General features: G+C 36.8%; 1 protein-coding gene across 1 annotated transcript; it reads right to left on the bottom strand.

Moving 5' to 3' along the window:
• Positions 1–8,572: 8,572 nt before the first annotated feature.
• LOC143573122 (oxysterol-binding protein-related protein 2A-like) lies at positions 8,573–13,703 on the bottom strand. The gene is given in 11 exon segments (XM_077058084.1): positions 8,573–8,790; positions 8,875–9,066; positions 9,485–9,598; positions 9,694–9,915; positions 10,293–10,433; positions 10,530–10,697; positions 10,918–11,073; positions 11,164–11,543; positions 11,624–11,690; positions 11,771–12,130; positions 13,299–13,703. Coding segments are annotated over 10 exon segments (2,196 nt in total). The 3' UTR covers positions 8,573–8,790; positions 8,875–8,883.
• Positions 13,704–20,378: the final 6,675 nt, after the last annotated feature.

Below are 20,378 nucleotides of genomic sequence, written 5' to 3'. Positions count from 1 at the left end.
TCAACTTCCTTACTCCCAATCTTTCTCTTAGATAACAGAATTGATCATCTCCCAACGCCTTTGTTAGCAAATCTGCAAGTTGTTCTTCAGTGTGACACGGCTTCAATTCTATTTGACCATCTTCTACTAGACTTTTGATATAATGGTACTTAATATCAATGTGTTTGCTTCTACTGTGTAATGCTCGATTTTTGTACAAAAACACAGCTGATACATTGTCACAATATATACTAGTAGCTTCTTCTTGCTTATACCCCAGCTTATTCAGTAGTTGCCTTAACCACACCGCTTGATATGCGGCGCTAGTAGCTGCAGCGTACTCTGCTTCGGTTGATGACAAAGCAACAATAGGCTGTTTCTTTGAACTCCAAGTCACCACACCACCACCAATAGAAAATACATTTGCTGATACACTCTTACGATCATCGATAGAACTAGCCCAGTCACTATCAGTGTAACCCTTCAAACACACATTTCTTCCCCTACTATACCATATTCCATACCCAGCGGTCCCAGCAACATACCTTAAAATTCTTTTAGCCGCACCATAATGACATGCAGATGGTTTTTGCATATATCTTGAGATAACTCCAACCGAGTAAGCCAATTCAGGACGAGTATGAGCAACCCACCAATCAAGCTCCTAAACATTCTTCCATCAACTTGACTTTCATCATCTATTTGCAACTTCTCTCCTGTGTTCATAGGAGTTATAGAAGCCTTGCAAGTCTTTATACCGAATCTTTCCAACACATCTTTTGCATATTTCTTTTGGGACACAAATACACCATCTTTACTTTGTGTTACTTCCAAACCAAGAAAATAAGCCAACTTACCTAAATCTGACATCTCAAATTCACTTGTCATCTTGTCCTTAAATTCATTTACCAACTCTTGTGAAGAACTAGTGTGGATAATGTCATCAACATATAAACAGATTATAATTAAATCAGACATACTAACCCGTTTAATGTAGACAGCTGGTTCACACTTGACTCTAACATATGAATGTTGTTGAAGATACGTATCTATTCTCTCATACCATGCCTGTGGGGCCTGCTTTAGCCCATACAAAGCTTTGTGCAGGCGATACACCTTGTGTTCTTCACCATGTACTTCAAAGCCCGGTGGCTGGACAACATACACCTCTTCTTGAAGAGGTCCATTCAAAAATGCCGATTTAACATCAAATTGATATAATTCCCATCCTTGTTGAGCAGCCAAAGAGATAATAACTCGAATTGTTTCAAACCGGGCTATAGGAGAGAAGGTTTCTTCATAATCTATACCATACTCTTGCGCGTAGCCTTTCACAACCAGTCGCGCCTTGTATTTTTGAATCTCACCACCTGCTGTCATCTTCACTTTATACACCCATTTGAGCCCAGTCGCCTTTTTCCCTTCAGGAAGCCCAGTTAAGGTCCAGGTCTTGTGATGCTTTAATGCTTGGAGCTCAGCCTCCATAGCATCAATCCATTCTCTATGCTCTACTGCTTCATCAAAATTGAATGGTTCCATGGACGAGAGAGCAAGCTGACAAGCTTGATAATCCTCCATAGCAACTATATAGTCATACAAATCAGCAAGAGCCCGTACCTTTGGTGTCTTACTCTCTGGTGTTTGACTTGAAGTGGTATTTGCATGGGCAGGTGTTCTTATCTCTTCTTGATTTGCACTTGTTTGTTTGCCTGGACTTGCCTGCTCATCTTTGTCAGATTCATCACTTGCGTTATCTTCGTTTGTTGGGCAGTACCTACTTGTACCTCCCACTTCAATTATCAAATCAGTATCAAGTTCATGTTTTCCTTCACCTTTTGAGCTCCACTTGGCTAACTCATCAAATGTTACATCACGGCTTATTACAGCACTTCTAGTAACGGCTCATACAATCTATATGCTTTAGAGTTAGGTGAGTAGCCAATAAATATGCATTTTCGAGTCTTAGAATAAAATTTCTTCATGTGTTGCTTAGGTTTCAAACCATAAGCAACACAGCCAAATACTTTAAGATGATGGACTGAGGGCTTACACTTGTACCATATTTCATAAGGGGTCTGATCGTCTAGAGCACGTGTAGGAGACATATTTCTTATGTAGATTGACGTGGCTATAGCTTCTCCCCAAAACACCTTGCTCAGATTCTTCTCTTGTAACATGTTGGTAGCCCTGTCAACTACAGTTCTATTCTTTCTTTTTGACACTCCATTTTGCTAAGGAGTGTATGGAGCTGTAAGATCTCTCCTTATACTAGCTTCTTCACAAAACTTCATAAATTCATGTGATATAAATTCTCCCCCTCTATCTGATCCTAATGCCTTGATTTTTAAACTTGTTTCTGTTTCCACTTTGGCTTTAAACAATTTAAACTTTCCAAACACTTCAACCTTTTCATGTAAAAAGTATACCCAAGTCATTCTACTAATATCATCCGTCAACAAAAGAAAATACGTGTTACCTCCTAGTGATTGGGTAGGCATTGGCCCACACACATCAGCATGAACTAGATCAAGAATTTAACATGTTCTAGTACCATGCTTGGGAAAAGATTCACTGGACTTCTTTCCTTGAACACACCCTTCACATACACTCCAATGTTTAACAATGGGTAGGCCATACACCATACTCTTTGTGCTCAGATATTGCAGGCTCCTTTCATTTAGATGACCATACCTCAGATGCCAAACCAAGGTCTCATCTGTCACAGCCGACAACCCCACACCCTTTGTACTTGTAACATTAAGTGGAACTGTATTGTTGCTTGACATCGGGAATGTGCATACAATTTTGTTTGTTCTTTTGTTGGTAATAGTGCATACCCCATCATATAACAACAACTTATGACCCACGGTCATTAGTTGTCCTATACTTAGAAGATTATAATCCAACTCGGGAGCATACTGAACATCTCTAATAATTTTATGCTTACCGGTCATGGCATCAAGTTTTACAGCCCCCTTTCCTTCTACTTGAATCTTCTTCCCATTTCCCATGCGTACCTTGACCTTCTTTGTTGTGTCAATGTCTTCAAACACACTCTTTTGTCCGGTTATGTATCAAGAAACCAGATATTCTTTACTGTCATGTTACCATTTTTTTGAGTCATAAAAGCTTTGTCATCTTCATATTCGTCATCATTACATTCAATGGCCATATGCACTTGACCTTCTTCTTCATCACCCTCTCCCTCTACTGCTACACCCGCTTGAGGCTCACTCCAACAGTCTCTACTAATATGACCCGTACGATTACAATTGTAACACTGAACGTTACCTCTGCCACGTCCATGACTTCTGCCACGACCTCTTCCACGGCCCCTGAATGGAGCCCGACCTCTACCACGTGTAAACAATCCTGTATTCTCTTCTTCTCTCGCTTGAAGGACATGTTCCTCCACTGGTGCTTGAACCCCTCTATTCACCCTAGCTTCATGACTTTGTAACGATCCCATTAACTGATCGTATGACAATCTGCTTAGGTCTTTTGATTCTTCTATGGCAGCCACCACATGGTCCCACCTAGCTGGTAGACTACGAAGCACCTTCTCAACCACCGTTTGATCTGTTACACATTCACCATATGCTCGCTTTTGGTTCACAATTTTCATAACCTTTGATAAGAAGTCTGCAACTGGTTCTCCTTCCTTCATTTGTATTGTCTCAAACTCCCTTCAGAGTCCTTATAACTTCACCATTTGCACCTTTGAATCCCCTTGGTACTCGTTTTGTAGGAGTGTCCAAGCCTGCTTGGACGTTGTGGTTCCTGCAATTCGAGAGAAGATTTCATCGTGCACAGCTTCTTGGATCAAGGAGAGGGCCCTTGCATCTTTCTTCTTATTGTCACGTAACCTTACCCGATCACCATCAGCCTCATTGAACCCGGTCCCCATAAAATCCCACAAATCTTGTGAGATCATAATAGTCTTTATACGAATTTTCCAAAATTCATATCCATCCCCTTTGAAGATCGGAAAGGGAGTGGATGGAATACCACCGAAGTTGTTTGCAGCCATGAGGGAGACAAATAGACACACACAATTCAAGAGATTCGTTGCTGGAAGATTACAGACTTATGCGAGCTTGATAAACCCTAGCTCTGGTACCAATCTGAAGTAACAGACCGATAGAAAAGTGATTTATCAAATGAATTCTGGATAAGTATTATTCAATAATGAAAAGCCTTAAATAGGCAACAGATTACAACGTAAACATACGACTTAATCAAACATAACCAAATTATCCTAACATTAAGGAAACTGAAACGTGCAAATAAGAAATAGCAAAAAACTAGGTCACCAGCTACTTATCCTCAACAGACTCCACGATCTCTAACAGTCTTGTCTTCAATATTTAATTAGAGTTGAATCAATCTCAACAAACTTGCATATTAAAACGAATTTGTGATTAAACAAATTAGATATGAATTCAATGAAAAAAACTTGCAGATTAAAACTTGGTACCAATACTGAAGTGCTAGTTTTCGGTTCTGGTCATTTAGTGGTACCGTTTTCTCATCCCTAGCCTACTTGGAATAAAGCCATATTTAAAGCCAATGATTTGAACTCAGAGTTAATTTATAATTCCATCCTACAGTTTTCGTTTTTATGTATTGATTGTTACTAGAAATAAAATAATTTAACTCTTTTGGACATACTGGATTCAAAACCCATTCATTTTCATGTAACTTTTTCTTTTTGATGTTTGGTTTGCTTTTTCTACCATCTTTTGTATATAATCTTTTGTTAATGGATAAAACTTGCCATACATAGGTAGATGAAAAAACCTTATGCAAGTGAGACTTACTAGTGCATTAGTCCCTAGAGGGTATCACACGCACTCATACCCTGTGACTGTGGGTGGTTAAGGTAGTGTGAAGAAATCATATTGGCACAGCACGGGTTCGATCAAGCATAACTATGGAAGAACCTTGTAACTTTTTTCTTTTTTCTTTTTTTTAACTTTCTCCAGCATGTGTATTCTCTTAATAACTAACAACTTAACATTTTCATTGTAAATTGCAAGCACAAATATGTTCTTTGTATTTCGAGCTTTTTTAGAGGTTGCCATCTTTCCCGAAGGAAATAATATCACCCAAGAATTTCCGACACATCCGTTTATCTAAAAATCACCCATTTTGCAGTGTGCATGCCTAGTATACAAAAAAACCATGCCATAAAAGAACATGTTGGAATGGAACCAACATTAACATACGCACATACACATGGTAGTCTTGAAACTGTTTGGAAGCTACCAAATGGATCCAAACTATAATCTGACCACTAAACCTAGAGCTTTCTGTATCCGCTCTCACAGCTCTCAAAGATCTTGTACGTATCGCTAGATCTAGTTTTCTTTCTTTTTTTTTCTTCCTGACAGGCCAGCTAACTCACACACCCTTTTAGAACCACCTCTAAATCTACACTACGAGACTATAACCATTAACCACTTGAAAACACCTTTCACACACATAAATACCATTAGGCTGTATGTAAGAAAAATAAGAGAAGGCCTGAAAAAAAAGTTTCGTTTAACCAAGACTCCACGTTTCAAAATATTTGATGTTTTAGTTATACTCCAACTACGGAAGTAACGGAACTAAATTCCCAAACGAAGTGTCAAGCTTGTATGCAAATGTGGGTTGCAAGAATGGTCATAAGTTTAGGTTCTTAGAGGATACTATTACTAAGCCCAAATGATGACAGTGATCAAGCCCAACGCTTAATGATGGGGACATTGGAAGATCAAGCCCAATGCAATATAATTTTTGTTGAAAACAGATTCTATTCAAGTTTTTTTGTTCTCGTAAACGGCTTTCGCAGATTTTGGATCGGTAACTTTGGTGAAACATATTCCGGCTATCTGACAACGATGAAAAAAGAGTTTTGACTAGATGGGTTGCACGTATGCTTCAACATTCAAGCACAAAACAACCTAAGGTTGATTGTAGACGCTAAATTAGCAAAACTCAAGCACAAAACTAGATAGGCATAATTACTAATTAGCAACTACTTGAAATGTCGCTAAATTTTGATTTAGTCAACGCTGAATTTGTTACTATTTTATATTATTCTGGCCTAAAAGTTGATTGTAAAAACTATTATTATGGATAGTATCTTGTTACTCAGAACAAAGAAAAAGCCATTTAAACAATTGAATTCATTAACAGATTAGGTATGTATAAGTTTGAGAGCAACTAGCATTTTGTATTTTGTAATATTGTTTTCATATAATCTGTAGTTATTCATTCCTAGGCCTTTCATTATTGGGCCTTTTTTACTTCCCAAATATTACCGGTGGTTTATCAACCTACTATTTTTAAATTGTAATAACGTTTAATAGAATGTGCTAACCAGGATCATGTCAACTCTTTATGTTTGTTTTATGTAATAACTTTTGGATTATCTCTTATGCATTTCATATAGGGGCATGCAGCATAAAATATAAAAGATTCCAAACAGTGAAATAAACCAGAACCAAATCGTTTGGTTCAGTTTTAAATGTTAATGATTTTGATTTTGGTTTTCAATAATCAAAAACTGTTACTAACCGGTCTGTGAACACATGTACTTGAAGAGAATAGAGTAGAGTAATATAATGAGCAGTCAAAATATAAATAATAATCATTAATTTAATGTCATTCTTCTTTGTAGTCTTTAAATAAACATGTTTCCGTTCCCTATATCATCTTTTTGAAGTCATTCAACAATCATTTAAAGTTGTGTTATGTGAACCATCAAATAAGTGGACTCAAATCTCACTACCACGCGGGGCAAACTCTAATCCCAAAAATAAATTTGTCCCCTAAATTTAGAGGGTTCTTTTTAAATAGTAGACACCCAGATTATTATCATAATATGAAAAGGACACAATTAAAGACTATCATGTGATGTGTTGGTCTTAGATATCAGTTACCTAAAGGAGCATGGATGGACATTTCATATTGTTTTCAATGTTTCATTCATGTATACACACCTGCTTGTCTAGTAATACTTAATAATTCAATCACCCCTCACTCTTTAGTTCAACAACAAAAAAAGGTAATATTGTGACATACTCCCATATCCAATCAATTATGAGGTAATACTAGAACTATACAACTTTAGTCCTCAGTCCTCTCTTTTATGAATGAGGAAAGATCAAAAATAATGTTTACTCAATTGACAATATGTAGTTGCTACATCCATACATAATCGACTTGTGTTCAGAATTTCGAAAGATTACGGATTTATTTGTCTAAATATGTGTTTATTAGTACAAACGTGATGTTCCCGAAGAGATTATGACAATATATATAGATGGTTTTATACACTTTTTAAATTAGTTTTGATGTTTAGTTTGTTTATAAAAGATAAATAAAACGTACACGACTTGACTATGAAAACATAATAAGATAAAGATAACAAGTACCATTGTATAACAAGCTTTGATGCAAGTTTGATCATCTTCAAATAGAAGTTAGAATCTCACTTAATGGTTGTAGTTATTTTAAAAGAGCAAACACTATACTACTAGACCAGATCAGAGGTAGTGATTATGTTAAATGGTCATTTTGATGGGCATTTTTTGGATCAGGTTGAATGTGCTACAAAAGTGAAGGGCTTAGAAGAACAACTTGGAAGATTGTGACTACAAAGGAAAAAAATCCAGATGGACTTGAATATCAAATCACAAGATGAGTTAGTCAAGATAAAAGTCAGTCTCTATCATGGCATTTGAAATTTGAGTTGTGGTACTTGGCCAATATTTGTCTAGTAAGATTTCAAAGAATAATGCCAATCTCATGGGAGAGTAATTAGTTAGTCCAATCAAGTAATTTGAACTAAAACTAATCAAAGACCAAACCAATGACTAGATTAAAAAAAACAATTTGATCATAAGATTTTAATTGTTGAAATATTTGGTGTTTGGACCACATGGCACACGATAGGTTATTCCAACATGTTCGTTTGAATCGAGTCCTGAGTACAGATCAACTTAAAGGCTATAAACCATGATCGAACCGACAATATATCTCTGGATATCATCCATGTGAATCATTAATTGCCATTACGGCATCAATCTTGTTGTGTTGATTGTTTTTTAACTAGGTTGCGTTGAATTGATGAAGCCAAATATGACTTACGTATTAATCCTAACTCTAAATGAGTCAAATGACTTATAAATAGGTTGCAATCAAGTTGTAAACGAGTTAAATAAGTTGACCTTACAAAACTATATTATAATAACCTCCCAGTTCCTGCCGTGTAGCTCAGTTGGTTAAGGGGGCTTAAGACTTGAAACAATAATAACCTCCCAAACCTATTAACATAGGCATAAGAAATTACAACCAAAAAGCTAATGTGTTAGGAATCATCATCCAAAACCGAATTGAATCAATATGTTTCTTGAAGAAAGAAAATAAGGTGAGAAAAAAGTGCAACACTTAATAAAAATTGGCAGACTTGAAGCTGGAATTGACAAAACTCAACAATACAACTATTTGTTTTGGCAATTTTCCTGAATACATTCTTCTCTTAACAAATTCATACAAACCTACAATCTAAACAAACTTCTTTAGACAATTTTAGGCATTTCACTCTTTTTTCTTCTTTTTTTTCGGAAAATTTATTTCTATCATCCAAATCAATACAAGAGTAGACTCATCTAAACTAATTTGCTAATATGTCAGCTACACTATATATGAAAATACAAAGACACCGCAGAGCGTCTCCATTTGCAAACCCGACGATTGAAAATCTTGATATCATAATAAGAATCTCAAATAACTAGCCTAAGCTTTCATCGTGCGACCACTCTGCAAAATCAAAATAGTCTGTTCGATATTATATTTTTAATAAAACTGTTTGACTATCATATGACCAAAGAAAAGATTTGTTACCTGACGAATTCAGGCTCCGACTGCCGGTTTATTAACAATGTCTTCACTAAATTCGCCAAAAATATTCGGGCAGTCCTCCCAGTTTTGTGTGTCTCTTTTTTCCCAATATCCACCTGTATATTTATAAGTTCCATTTTCGCTGTCTTTTGCAAACCATCTTGGTTTCCATCCGTTTTCTTGTAATTTTCTTGACTGCAAGATTTTATTGCATTGTGAAGCAACTCGTTAGAAAAGAAAAGAGTCAATATGGTCAAAGTCATGACATGTCAGCTGCCATGTCATCAGTTGGCCTGTTAACCATATCAGATTTTCCTATATTAAAACTTTTTGAAAGTTAGAGCCTTTTTCATAAAGAGGTTGAAAGCTTGGATTAATAATGGTTGCATAAAAAATAAATTAAGTTTGAGCTGCCATGTCATCAGTTTGACCTGCCAAGTCATCATTTGGCCTGATAACCAGATCAGACTATATTAAAACTTTTGGAAGTTAAGAGCCTTTTTTATAAAAAAATAATTCAAAAGCTTGGATTAATAAGGGGAGGCAAAAAGATTAAGTTCGCGCTGCCTCGTCATCATAAGAAAACTGAAGGAGCCATATGTAAGATACATACCATTCTCTGTCTTGTTTCCAGTCTTAATTTCTCAGCATTTGCCATGTCATATTCACCGTTCTCCAGATGCCTTTGATCGGGTCGAAGTCTTGAATCAGTGGGAGGAAGTTTCTCCTTAACCGTTACCAAACACCCAAAATCAGTCACAACTCAACCAAACAGAGACTTATTTAATAAAAGTTAAAACACATAAAATCTGTTATATCTACCTTCAATCCTGGTGTTAGCTCGTTTAAGGTGATAGCAAACGAAGTTAAATTATATCGCGTGAGATTAACAGGCGGCAAAGTCCTTTTCCACAACAAATTTTCATCAACCATATCCTTTGTCTTGCTAGTTCCCTCTCCATTAATATAATACATGCTATCATCCCATTTCCCAAATAATGTCGCGTGCTTTTTACCATTATTGTCTTCAACAAACCCATGTACCTATTCAAAAATAACCAACATTTTAAGTCAAGAACAAAAAATTACACATATTGTTATCACATTCAAGAGTTAATTACTCGGATTGTCTCCGTAGTTTACCCAAGTTGTAAGTTTGGTCCTTATGTTTGAAAATTACATTTTAGTCTTGAAATGGAAGTGCGTTTGATTTTTATAATAATAGAGGTTATTTTTGTATATTCAAATGCACTTAACTAGAAAAACTAGCGACTATCCAGTCCAAGGAGCATCCGTGTTAGTTTTAAAAAAGTCGGGAGCAAGCATACATGTAAATTTTCAAACTTAAGGACCAAACCTATAATTGTGCAAGCCACAGAGACCACTAGAGTGATCATCTCTTATATTTAAATTTTAATTACCTGGTGAGGATTTCTTTCAAGAATAGACTGTTCCTTAAACCTGAGCTTGCAAGATAAGTCCCGGTTACCATGAATATGCATCAATCCATGATGATCACAATACACCTTTCCTAAAATGAGATTATATATCCCTGTGGTCACCTAACAAGATTACATAAACAAATATATTAAGTTTAATAAGAAAGTTGTAAAAGAATATATAATCAGATAAAGACAGTATGTTTTATATTTTTGTACCTTGCTCCACTGAAAAATCTCACCATCATCAAATTCAAGGGTCAAAATTCCAACCGGGTCGAGTTGAATTGATCGCCCCCAGAACTTAGTTCTTATGTTACTATCTCCATAAAATTTCCATCCTTTACCTTCACAATGGCAAGCTATCAAGGTGGGATGATGACTAACCTGTCATGATTATAAATATTAATAAATTATAGCAACAAAAAAAAATGGATTTGGGGTCAAATAATCAGTTTTGCATAAAATACTTATTTACATCACATTTTACAAAAACATCTTCCCAACCCGAGCTTTATAAAACCAAGATCAGATAATCATACTAAAATCCACATCCAAATACGCGTTAACATTAATAAAAATACAAGATTAACTTAGGACAACAAACCTTCTCGGAAAAGAAACAGATTCCTTTTTCAGGATATTCAGCTTCATAAGTTTCCCCTAATAACGGATTAAAAGGTTTACAATGCCTTCCTTCAGACGAAGCATACCCAGAAACCGCAAACGCTGCAACGTTTAATATTCTTTGGATACTGTTGCCCTAGGACAACAACACATCACAAAAGAATAAGCATGCGATTATATGATTGATATCCAATAACTTACAAAAATAACTATAAACAGGATATACCTCTTTTCCATGCTGATACGCGCGATCCAACAGGTAAGAATACTCGAGATCTTCAAAACATTTTTGCAAAGATGAGATCGGCTCGTTAAAATAAACAGGTAGGCAAACTCGTGTCAGGTCTTTACCAACATTATCTTTAATCATTGACCATAAACTAACACCTTTTTCCTTTTCAATGGGATCTGAGAGCTTTTTTCTTCTTTCAAATTGCAATTTCTTGGTGTTTATTTCATCCATAATATCAGATTTGTTTACTACACCAGGAAAATGATCTTTTGTGTCAAAAAAGTATGTTTCTTCGTCTTCGGAAGGGTCTTCAAGCTCTTGTTTCTCCACATCATCAAATGATTCAGTTGTCCTCCATTTTGATTATTAATCAACTTATGTTTATAATTCAAAAAAGTAAGTAATAACATAAAAAACAAATCTCGTTTTAGTATTTTTACCGTATATTTTGAACGTTCGTGTTGTGCCAATTGATACTCGCCATCAGGAACTCCAGATGCTATATTTTCAATATTAGCAGCCTGATAAATCCATACAATAGTAACTTAACACAAATCAAATTACCATTTTACCCCCGAAACTGGAAGAAACTTAAACGTACCTCTAACTGTCTCAACGTGTCAAGTAAATTAGAGCGTTCTTCACAAAGAAGTCTAACTTGCCCTTGAATTTCTGAGAATTCTGACAGCATAATCTGCTCACAATCCTTAACTAGCACTTCACTCGTGCCTTCATCGATTAACCGTTGCTTTAATCTTTCAGTTGACAGTGATATATCATAATGTATAATTGGTGATTTATCATTAATTCTTCTTAAAGAAAACAGGTTTCTTGCAGAGGCCAGAGCTTCTATCGAAGCAGCTCTTTCTTCCTTCAAACATGTTCTTAAGTGAAGTGTTTTCGTAGCAGTAAATATGTAAAACCGTCTACTATCCGATCGGCTCTCGCGAAATGATGAAATCTACATTAATAATAAAATATAAATTAATGGTCAAAACAATGATTAACATAGGTTCAATCAAGAAAAGTGTCAAGACTGACCCTTTGAGTGTAGTCAACTCAACTATTTAATAAAAAGTTATGATCTTTAATTATGTTCAACCACCAATTCAAGCACTTAATTAAATCAACTTTAAAGTCATTCATGATGAGGAGTTGATTCAATAATTAGCAGTGCAAAAAAGGCTCAAATTTTAAAAAGGCATATTGGGCGACGAGTGGAATTACGGGGCCAATTATCAGTCGACAGAAACGTCTCAACAAGCCGGATCATGTGGGCCTAGCTCTCAGACCAAAATTTCCACCATTTGGGACTCTGTTTTTGCCAATAAAGATATTTTCTTCAATTTTCACAATCTTTTTTTTTATAATAACGATATTTCATTGCTAAACTCAAACGATTATAATAGAATGACAGGTAAACGGGCAATATTTGAGCATTTCCTTAGATAGCCTCACGTGTTTTTTCACTGATTAGCATAAATCACCTTCTTCCTAAATGTTTTCAGTTTACTATTCAGCAGTTGATTTGTAATTTCAAAATTTTGGCAAACCTCGTTTATTCCATTCAGAATTTGATCAACTTTTCTTATGTGTGAATTATTTATCTTCTATCTGTAGTTAATTAAACTCAAAACAAATACAAGATTAAGCAGGTAAAAGGAAAGTGAAATAATGCAAGATGATAGTTATAGACATATGGTTTATAAAAGATTTGGATAATAAATTTAGAAAAAATAAGAAGTCAAAGTGCAAAATGGGTCAAATGAAAGAGACAGGTAGCACCAAAAGACAAGATCCAAATGAAACGAGGGTATGAGCTAAAAATGAGTCCAGAATTTGATCAAATAAACACAAAATGTGGTGCTACTGTCACACTATTTGATATAAAAGGGGTAGGCCTGCCTACACAGAACCTATACTACCCATTGGATTGGATACAGGCCCTTTTGACATGACCCCTAGATCCACTTCATTTTCATTTTCTGTTTTTTCTTTCATTTACACATCTTGTAATATAATGCTGATGATTCAAATTATTTATACATTAATTTCATTTTCAGCTGAAGATTGCATTCCCTTGTGAATTTTGAATTATGAATTCGATTAAACTGACTATTATTAATTACCTTTAGGTGAACAACCCCGACTGTTTTCTGCGGCTTATTACCCGAGCTATTAAGTCGTTTGAGTCTACCAAAACTCACATCCCCGATGAACCTAACATCATCGCCACCGGTGAGGCTTTCAGGGCAAAGGATCTTGGAATAAGAAACGACACCGTTTCGTAAAACGAACCATCTAGATCTCCAGCCTTTACCGTAATTAGTCCACTTACATAAGACACCGGCAAAACTACCGGAATCAGATCCGGAAGACGGAAACCCGACTGCATTGAGGTCGGATCTCATATCGGTTACCGAACACGACCTCGACAGCAGCGATAGCGAGGTCGTGTTCGGTAAGCTTAAGTTTCCGTCTCCCGAATCCTCAAGCGATATGCAACACAAAGGATACATCTCCTTCACTCGCATTTCGTGATTTGTAAATGTAAATCAGAAAATTAGTCAGCTGGAATGGCACATTGAACAAGTAAGTATCAACCAAACCACCAACAACAAACTATACACCAGACATTGGAAAATAAGGTGAGAGAGGATTTTAGAGAGAGAAAATAATTGGGGAGTGAAAAGGGTTGGGGTTGTGCGTGATATAATATTATTATTATTATTATTATTATAAATATATATGGATACAGAGGGGATGAGTTAGTGGCAAAAGTGTCATTTTAAGAAAAGAAAACAAAAACAAAACCAAAACCACCATGGATGGATGGATCAACAAGAGTTTGGTGGAGTTAAGATTGATTATGATTACAAGAGAAGAGAAGAAAGTCCATTTTCATCTGTCACCAGATGAGAGAGAGAGAGAGAGAAACAGAGGTACATGCAGATACATACGCATTGTGTGTGTATATATGTTTGAATAATTTAATTCTTTTTTTCTTTTTTTAATGAATTTTATGTTTACTATTTCATAAATCTAATGATTTCAAAAGGTAAATATAATAAAATATTATATTATTATTTTGGTCTTTTCTTTCTTTAACATTTAAACCGCCTTTTTTAACGATGAACCTGATAAACCTCCTACAAAACTCTAAAAGGGGGATCTGATTTCGCAATGCTAATTCATTTTTTGGTGATTTACTGAGGTTTAAACTCAAAAATATGACACATGACTCATGATTTTCAAACTTGTAACGTTAAAAAAAAAAAAAGCTGTTAAAAGAACCTTATGTAAAATTTGTAATTGGCCCATCAAAGTAAGAATGATTGATTTTTTTATCTTTACATTTAAATTTTGTAACAATATCTGTTTCAATATTTATCTCACTATTATTTATGTGTTATTTTAGAAAAATGACACACATGGCCTCCAAATTATTAAATGGTGTGACTAATTTGCATAAGTACTTTTTGTGTAAGATAATTTAAACTTTAGATATCCTCATACTTAAAAAAAAAAAAAAAAAAAAAAAAATTATATAGTTTGTGTAAAGGATGGAAATGTTTTAAAAAAACTCAAATATTGATGGTCGGGTATAAGTTTATCTTTTGTTATATTATTTTATTAGTTTTAATTAGTTTATTATGTGAACTATGATACTTCATACATGTTTTTCGATTTCAAGTCAATGATCGTTAAAGATGCTAAGTTGAAGACTTGCGCGAGAATGGAATGAAATATCGGGAAGATTGGAGTATGCTTTGGAATCTCGGGATGTGTTAGAAGGATTCAGGAAGAGTTTGGATGAAAAACCCTATGCTGTAACACCCCGGTTAAAGCGGAATACGCCCGAGTGTGACCTACAGATTGCCCAAAACACATGTGACACTATTAAGTGGCAATATTATCATTAATTAATTTAAACATCAAGTACACAAGTTTGTAACAAGAAATACAAGGGGAAATATAAAAACAATTAACAACTTGTCCATTTATTAGTATAACCTAAGTTCTAGTGTCTTCTCCGTTTCATCTTTTAATAATTGTACCTGTAACATATATATAAAATAAAGTCAACTAAATGAATAGTTGGTGAGTTCACACAAGTTTTGATATACGTACATAAAAAAATCATACAATTCCATGAATAAGTGTAAATGAGAAGTAATGTAAAAATTATATAAATCATATACAAATTATTAAGTTGAGTAAAATTAATTATAAATCATATTTATCATTTTCATCTATAAACCCGACTTTCGTTTCCGTAAGTTTTCGTTAAAATTTCGATAAATATTAAATTAATATATATTATTTCGTTAAAACTTTATATCACGCGAATATAATTATTTTCAAAGCTAAATTTTATGAAGATCCATAATGCATAAACGTTATAGATCTTAAACCGTCAAATTCGTTTAAAACTAGTTTAACCTATATATATATATATATATATATATATATATATATATATATATATATATATATATATATATATATATATATATGTATACATATTTCATTCGTTAAACTTTAAAAATTCATTAACATGTCATTGTTCAAAATAGAATATACCATTAACATCCAAACTTTGTAAACGCTATAATATTCAAACCTAATATTAATCTCGTAATTTAAGGTAATAATAAATTAACAATTCGTTAAAATTCGTTAAAGCTTAACAATAATATTATATTATCAAAACTCCATAAAAATGATAAAATATACATCAAACAATTCTAATTTCTCGACAAACCGATTTATCTACTTGTTATAAGTCGTTAGTTAATATTGATTTTGTACTTTTAAATTCTAGTATGAGAAGCTCAGTTGCTTCGGTTTCATTTACGCACTTTCGGTTTTATTGCAAGCTTGTCTTCAACTTCAAGGTGAGTTTCTCACACCCCCTTTTTTTACGCTTTTACATATTTTGGGGGTAACATATATATCCTATCAACATTACAATTTCGTTTGTTTATTATTTACAAACTACAATTCGTTACATGGACTTGTGTGTTTACTTTTGCTCAAAATTACTTGCACATGGATTACTTCAATATAGTATGATCATACGCCCCCCTTTGCGCTCAATACATTTGTTGTTATGAGTGGAAAAGGGCCTCATTATCCGAGTACGTTGGTGCACAATCCCAACTGGAAAGGACCTTACTTGCGCTTATCTGAGTTTAGTCTTATTACGTCGATGAACCTTTAGTTCAATAATCTTTTACTTTAAAACCTTTAGTTTAAAAACAATATTTATAAACCTTTAGTTTATTATAAAAGCCCGACGTTTCTTCTTCTTTAAGAAACGTATTATTTTCTTTATTATTTAAGAATACACATCATACTTAAATAATAATAATAATAACAAAGAGTATATAACATATATATATACACACATTTCTTTCTTTATTTCTTTTCTTTGTTATTTATTCTCGAGGTATATATACTTTCGACTTAGAGTTTAAGCCTTTAATATTATATTATTATTTTAATCGGGTATTAAGCCTTACCTTTCCTCGGCTTATAATTCCCTAGATACTCGAGCAGCACTTCTACGCCGCTTAGCCTTTTCAACCCTCGTCTTGATCGCCACTTCACTTCGGCATGCAACTCGAGACACCAACGCTTCACGGCACGCACTTCGAGGTGATCGTCGGGACGTACAAACAACACCAACTTCTTGCTCGGAATGTCATCGGGGAGTGGTATGAATATCCAGGTATAACACGTTTTTCAAGGAGTTGGGGCACGGTTTTCGAGGTGGATCGTTGGCACGAATTTCGAGGTTTAGTGAGAGAGTAGAGAGATGGATATAAACTGAATTTTGGTGTGATGAAATGAAATCCCGGAGGATGCTATTTATAGGCAAAAAGTTGGGTCCCATCGCGTACCGCACCCAGTCCTTGGGGACCCGTCGCGTACCGCGATTAGGTCTGCCACGTGTCGTCACGTGGCAGACGGTGTGCCACGTGGCGGGCGTCGTGCCACGTGTTGCCACGTGTCGGGACACGTGGCGACCGGTGTGCGACGTGTGGACACGTGGTGAAAAGGTGTCAGATGTGTCAGGCCACGTCATCGCGGTACGCGTTGGCTCAACGGCGATCGCGTATCGCCGTTGACCTCTTCTAGAATTTTTGACTAAGCCCCATCGCGGTACCCGATGGGCTTGTCCTTTGTCCCGCCGCGTAGCGCGAAAGGACAAGATATCAGATTTTTCATTTTAGCCCTTGGAGTTTGGCAGTTGGCAGAATTGATCCCTGTACTTTGGAAACTTGTCATTTTTGGTCCAAAATTCCCGTGATGTTACATCCTCCCCACCTTGAAATAATCTCGTCCTCGAGATTGCTTCACGAGAAAAAGTGGGGGTATTTCTTTCTCATTTCGGACTCGAGTTCCCAAGTATACTCGGGTTCTCGCCGGGAATCCCATTTTACTTTCACGATTTTCAATGTTCGTCTTTTGAGTTTCTTTAGTTTTGAATCTTCGATTTGAATTGGGCGTTCAATGAATTTTAAATTCTCATTAATTTCTACATCTTTTAAAGGCATCGAAAGAGATTCATCGGCTAAACATTTACGCAGATTCGAGATATGGAATACATCGTGTATCCCTTTTAAAGGCATCGAAAGAGAGTCCAGGAAAATCCTCCGGGAAAACTTCCGGAAAATCTCGCACAATCGGTATATCCTTGATTCGCTTCTCCCCCGCGGGTTTCTCGACAATATGCGCTAATATTGCCGGATGACCCTTTCGTAGATACTTCTGCGCCTTCATGAGGGTGATGACGCTGGTGGTCATGCCGTTTTTCTCGCCCTGAATCGAAATGATCTCGCCAGGAGGGGTAGTGATGTGGACTATCTTGTCGTGACATATAATCTCCGTTCGGTTCTCGGATAACCAGTCCATGCCGACAACGACATCTAAACTACCAAGCGTAAAAGGTATGAGATCGATAACGAAAGTATGCCCCGACAGTTTCAACTTACATCCCGCAAGTACATGAGTTGTTTCTATAGACTTACCGTCAGCTAATTCAACAAGAAACTTAGCATCTAACGGGGTTGGATTTAAGTCTAAGAGTTTACTAAAAGCTTTCGACACAAAACTCCTATCAGCTCCAGTGTCAAACAAAACAGAAGCAAAACAGTCGTTCACAGGAAACTTACCAGTCACCACATACGGATCGTTGCGGGCTTGACCCGACCCAATGACGAAAGCTCTTCCCTTACCATTGCTTCCGCCACCACTGCTGCCTCCATTGTTCTCATTCAGCTTTAGCTTGGGGCAATCCTTCCTGAAATGACCCTCTTGACCGCACTCGAAACACCCATTAGTCGTCATAGGTGGTTTAGGAGCACCCCTTGCCGCTAGGTCTCCCCTACATTCCTTGGCCTGATGACCCATTTTTCCGCATCTCAGACACTTGACGCGATCACACGGGCCAGCATGGTGATAGTTGCACCTGTTGCATTTCGGGTGTTTCCCAGCGTAGCCGCTCGAACCTTGCCCGCTACCGTTGTTGTTATTGTTGTGACCCTGATTATTGAAGCTCCGAGTGAGTTCGGGCTTACGGTAGTGTTGTTGCTGTGGGGGGTTCGAGGATGAGGACCTGACGTTGTTGAACTTTCTCTTTCCATTACTCGGGTTGTTGTTGCTGTTGTTGTCAGTGCTCGGGTTGTCACGGGCTTTAGTGGTTGAACCTCTAGGTGGTAACGCACCTTGGGTCACTGCTTGATCCGTCAGTTTGTGAGCTAACCGGATCGCTTGTTGAATCGTAGCCGGTCTGGAAGACGTCACCATGCCCTGAATTTGCGGTGCAAACCCATCAATGTACATCTCGATCCTCTTACTCGGCGGATCTACCATCCGTGGACACATCACAGCTAACTCGTGAGAACGAGTGGTGTAGGCTTCAATTTCGGAACCCACCATCTTCAACGACCAAAACTCGGATTCCAACTTTGCAATCTCCTCTCTAGGACAATACTCTTCCCGCATCATATTCTTGAACTCCTCCCAGTTCATAGCGTTTGCCAATTCCAATTCCAGAATCTGCACATTCGAATTCCACCATGTGAGAGCAGAATCTTCCAGTGTCCCAGCAGCAAATTTGACCCTACTGGCAGGTGGACAATTACACATCTCAAAATCTGATTCGGCCTTCTCAGCCCAACGCAGAAAGCCTATAGCTCCCTCAGTGCCCTTAAACGAACTGGGCTTGCAATCCAGGTAGTTCTTGAAAGTACACGTCCCAGTTGGACCTCCAGCTTGGTTCTGGACATGTGCGGCTAGAGCGGCCGCCGCGTGGTCGTTCAGCAGAGTTTGGAGTTCTGCTGCAGTCAAGTTGATATTACCGCGACCGTGTCCAGCGTTTCTTCCTTCCATTTCCTAGAATCACAGCATAAAATGCCAGACATGAATTCTCGGTTTCATATGCAACACACCATACATGTAATAAAAAGATAGGTAAGAAAGAAATAAAAGGAACAAACATCACATCACAACCATATATTAATCCAAATAATAATTCATGATTAAAACCATTGTATTCGCTACAAAGTATTTAAAACCAATCCTTAAAATCATAGAAAATAATAGTTTGGATGGAGACAACCCCTCCATCTAGGTGTTATCATCCTTTGATGTCATCGTCTGAAGACACCTCTGAGTGTTCCTCTGGCTCAGCCGGTTCTTCCTCCGGTTCCTCTTCGGGTTCCTCCTCGGGGTCTTCCTCGGGATCCTCCTCAGGCTCCTCTTCGGGATCTTCCTCGGGTTCCACCTCAGGCTCTGCCTCAGGTTCCGCTGCGTTCTGAGCAATCTGCATTTGTAAGACATCGCAACGCTCTAGGTCTATTTCTGTTTGGGTCCTTGCCACTTGGAGTTGCTCTTGCAAGTCTATCATCTCGGCTTGCATTTTTCTCATAATCTTCATCTGTTGATCGCTAGCATCTTGCATTTCCTTCATAGCCGCTGTCAGGCGGGAAATTTCCTCCTTAGTTTCGGTTCCATCTTTTAACAGTCCGAAAACGTTCGCTCTCGTATAGCGCATAAAACTAACGTCACGCTCCAAACAAGAAACAACAGCTGCGAGAACACGCTCTACAGGTTCGGTTATGGGTGGTAGAGTGTTGGGGTAAGCAGGACGACTCGGGTGAGGTAGTGGGGGAACTTGTTCGCGATAGACCATACGCCTG

This window comes from Bidens hawaiensis, unplaced genomic scaffold, assembly GCF_021521415.1.
Source record: "Bidens hawaiensis isolate Kalapana, Puna unplaced genomic scaffold, B.hawaiensis_p1.1 tig00026209_1, whole genome shotgun sequence".
Classification (NCBI taxonomy): domain Eukaryota; kingdom Viridiplantae; phylum Streptophyta; class Magnoliopsida; order Asterales; family Asteraceae; genus Bidens; species Bidens hawaiensis.
This window is presented reverse-complemented; position numbering and strand designations above follow the sequence as displayed.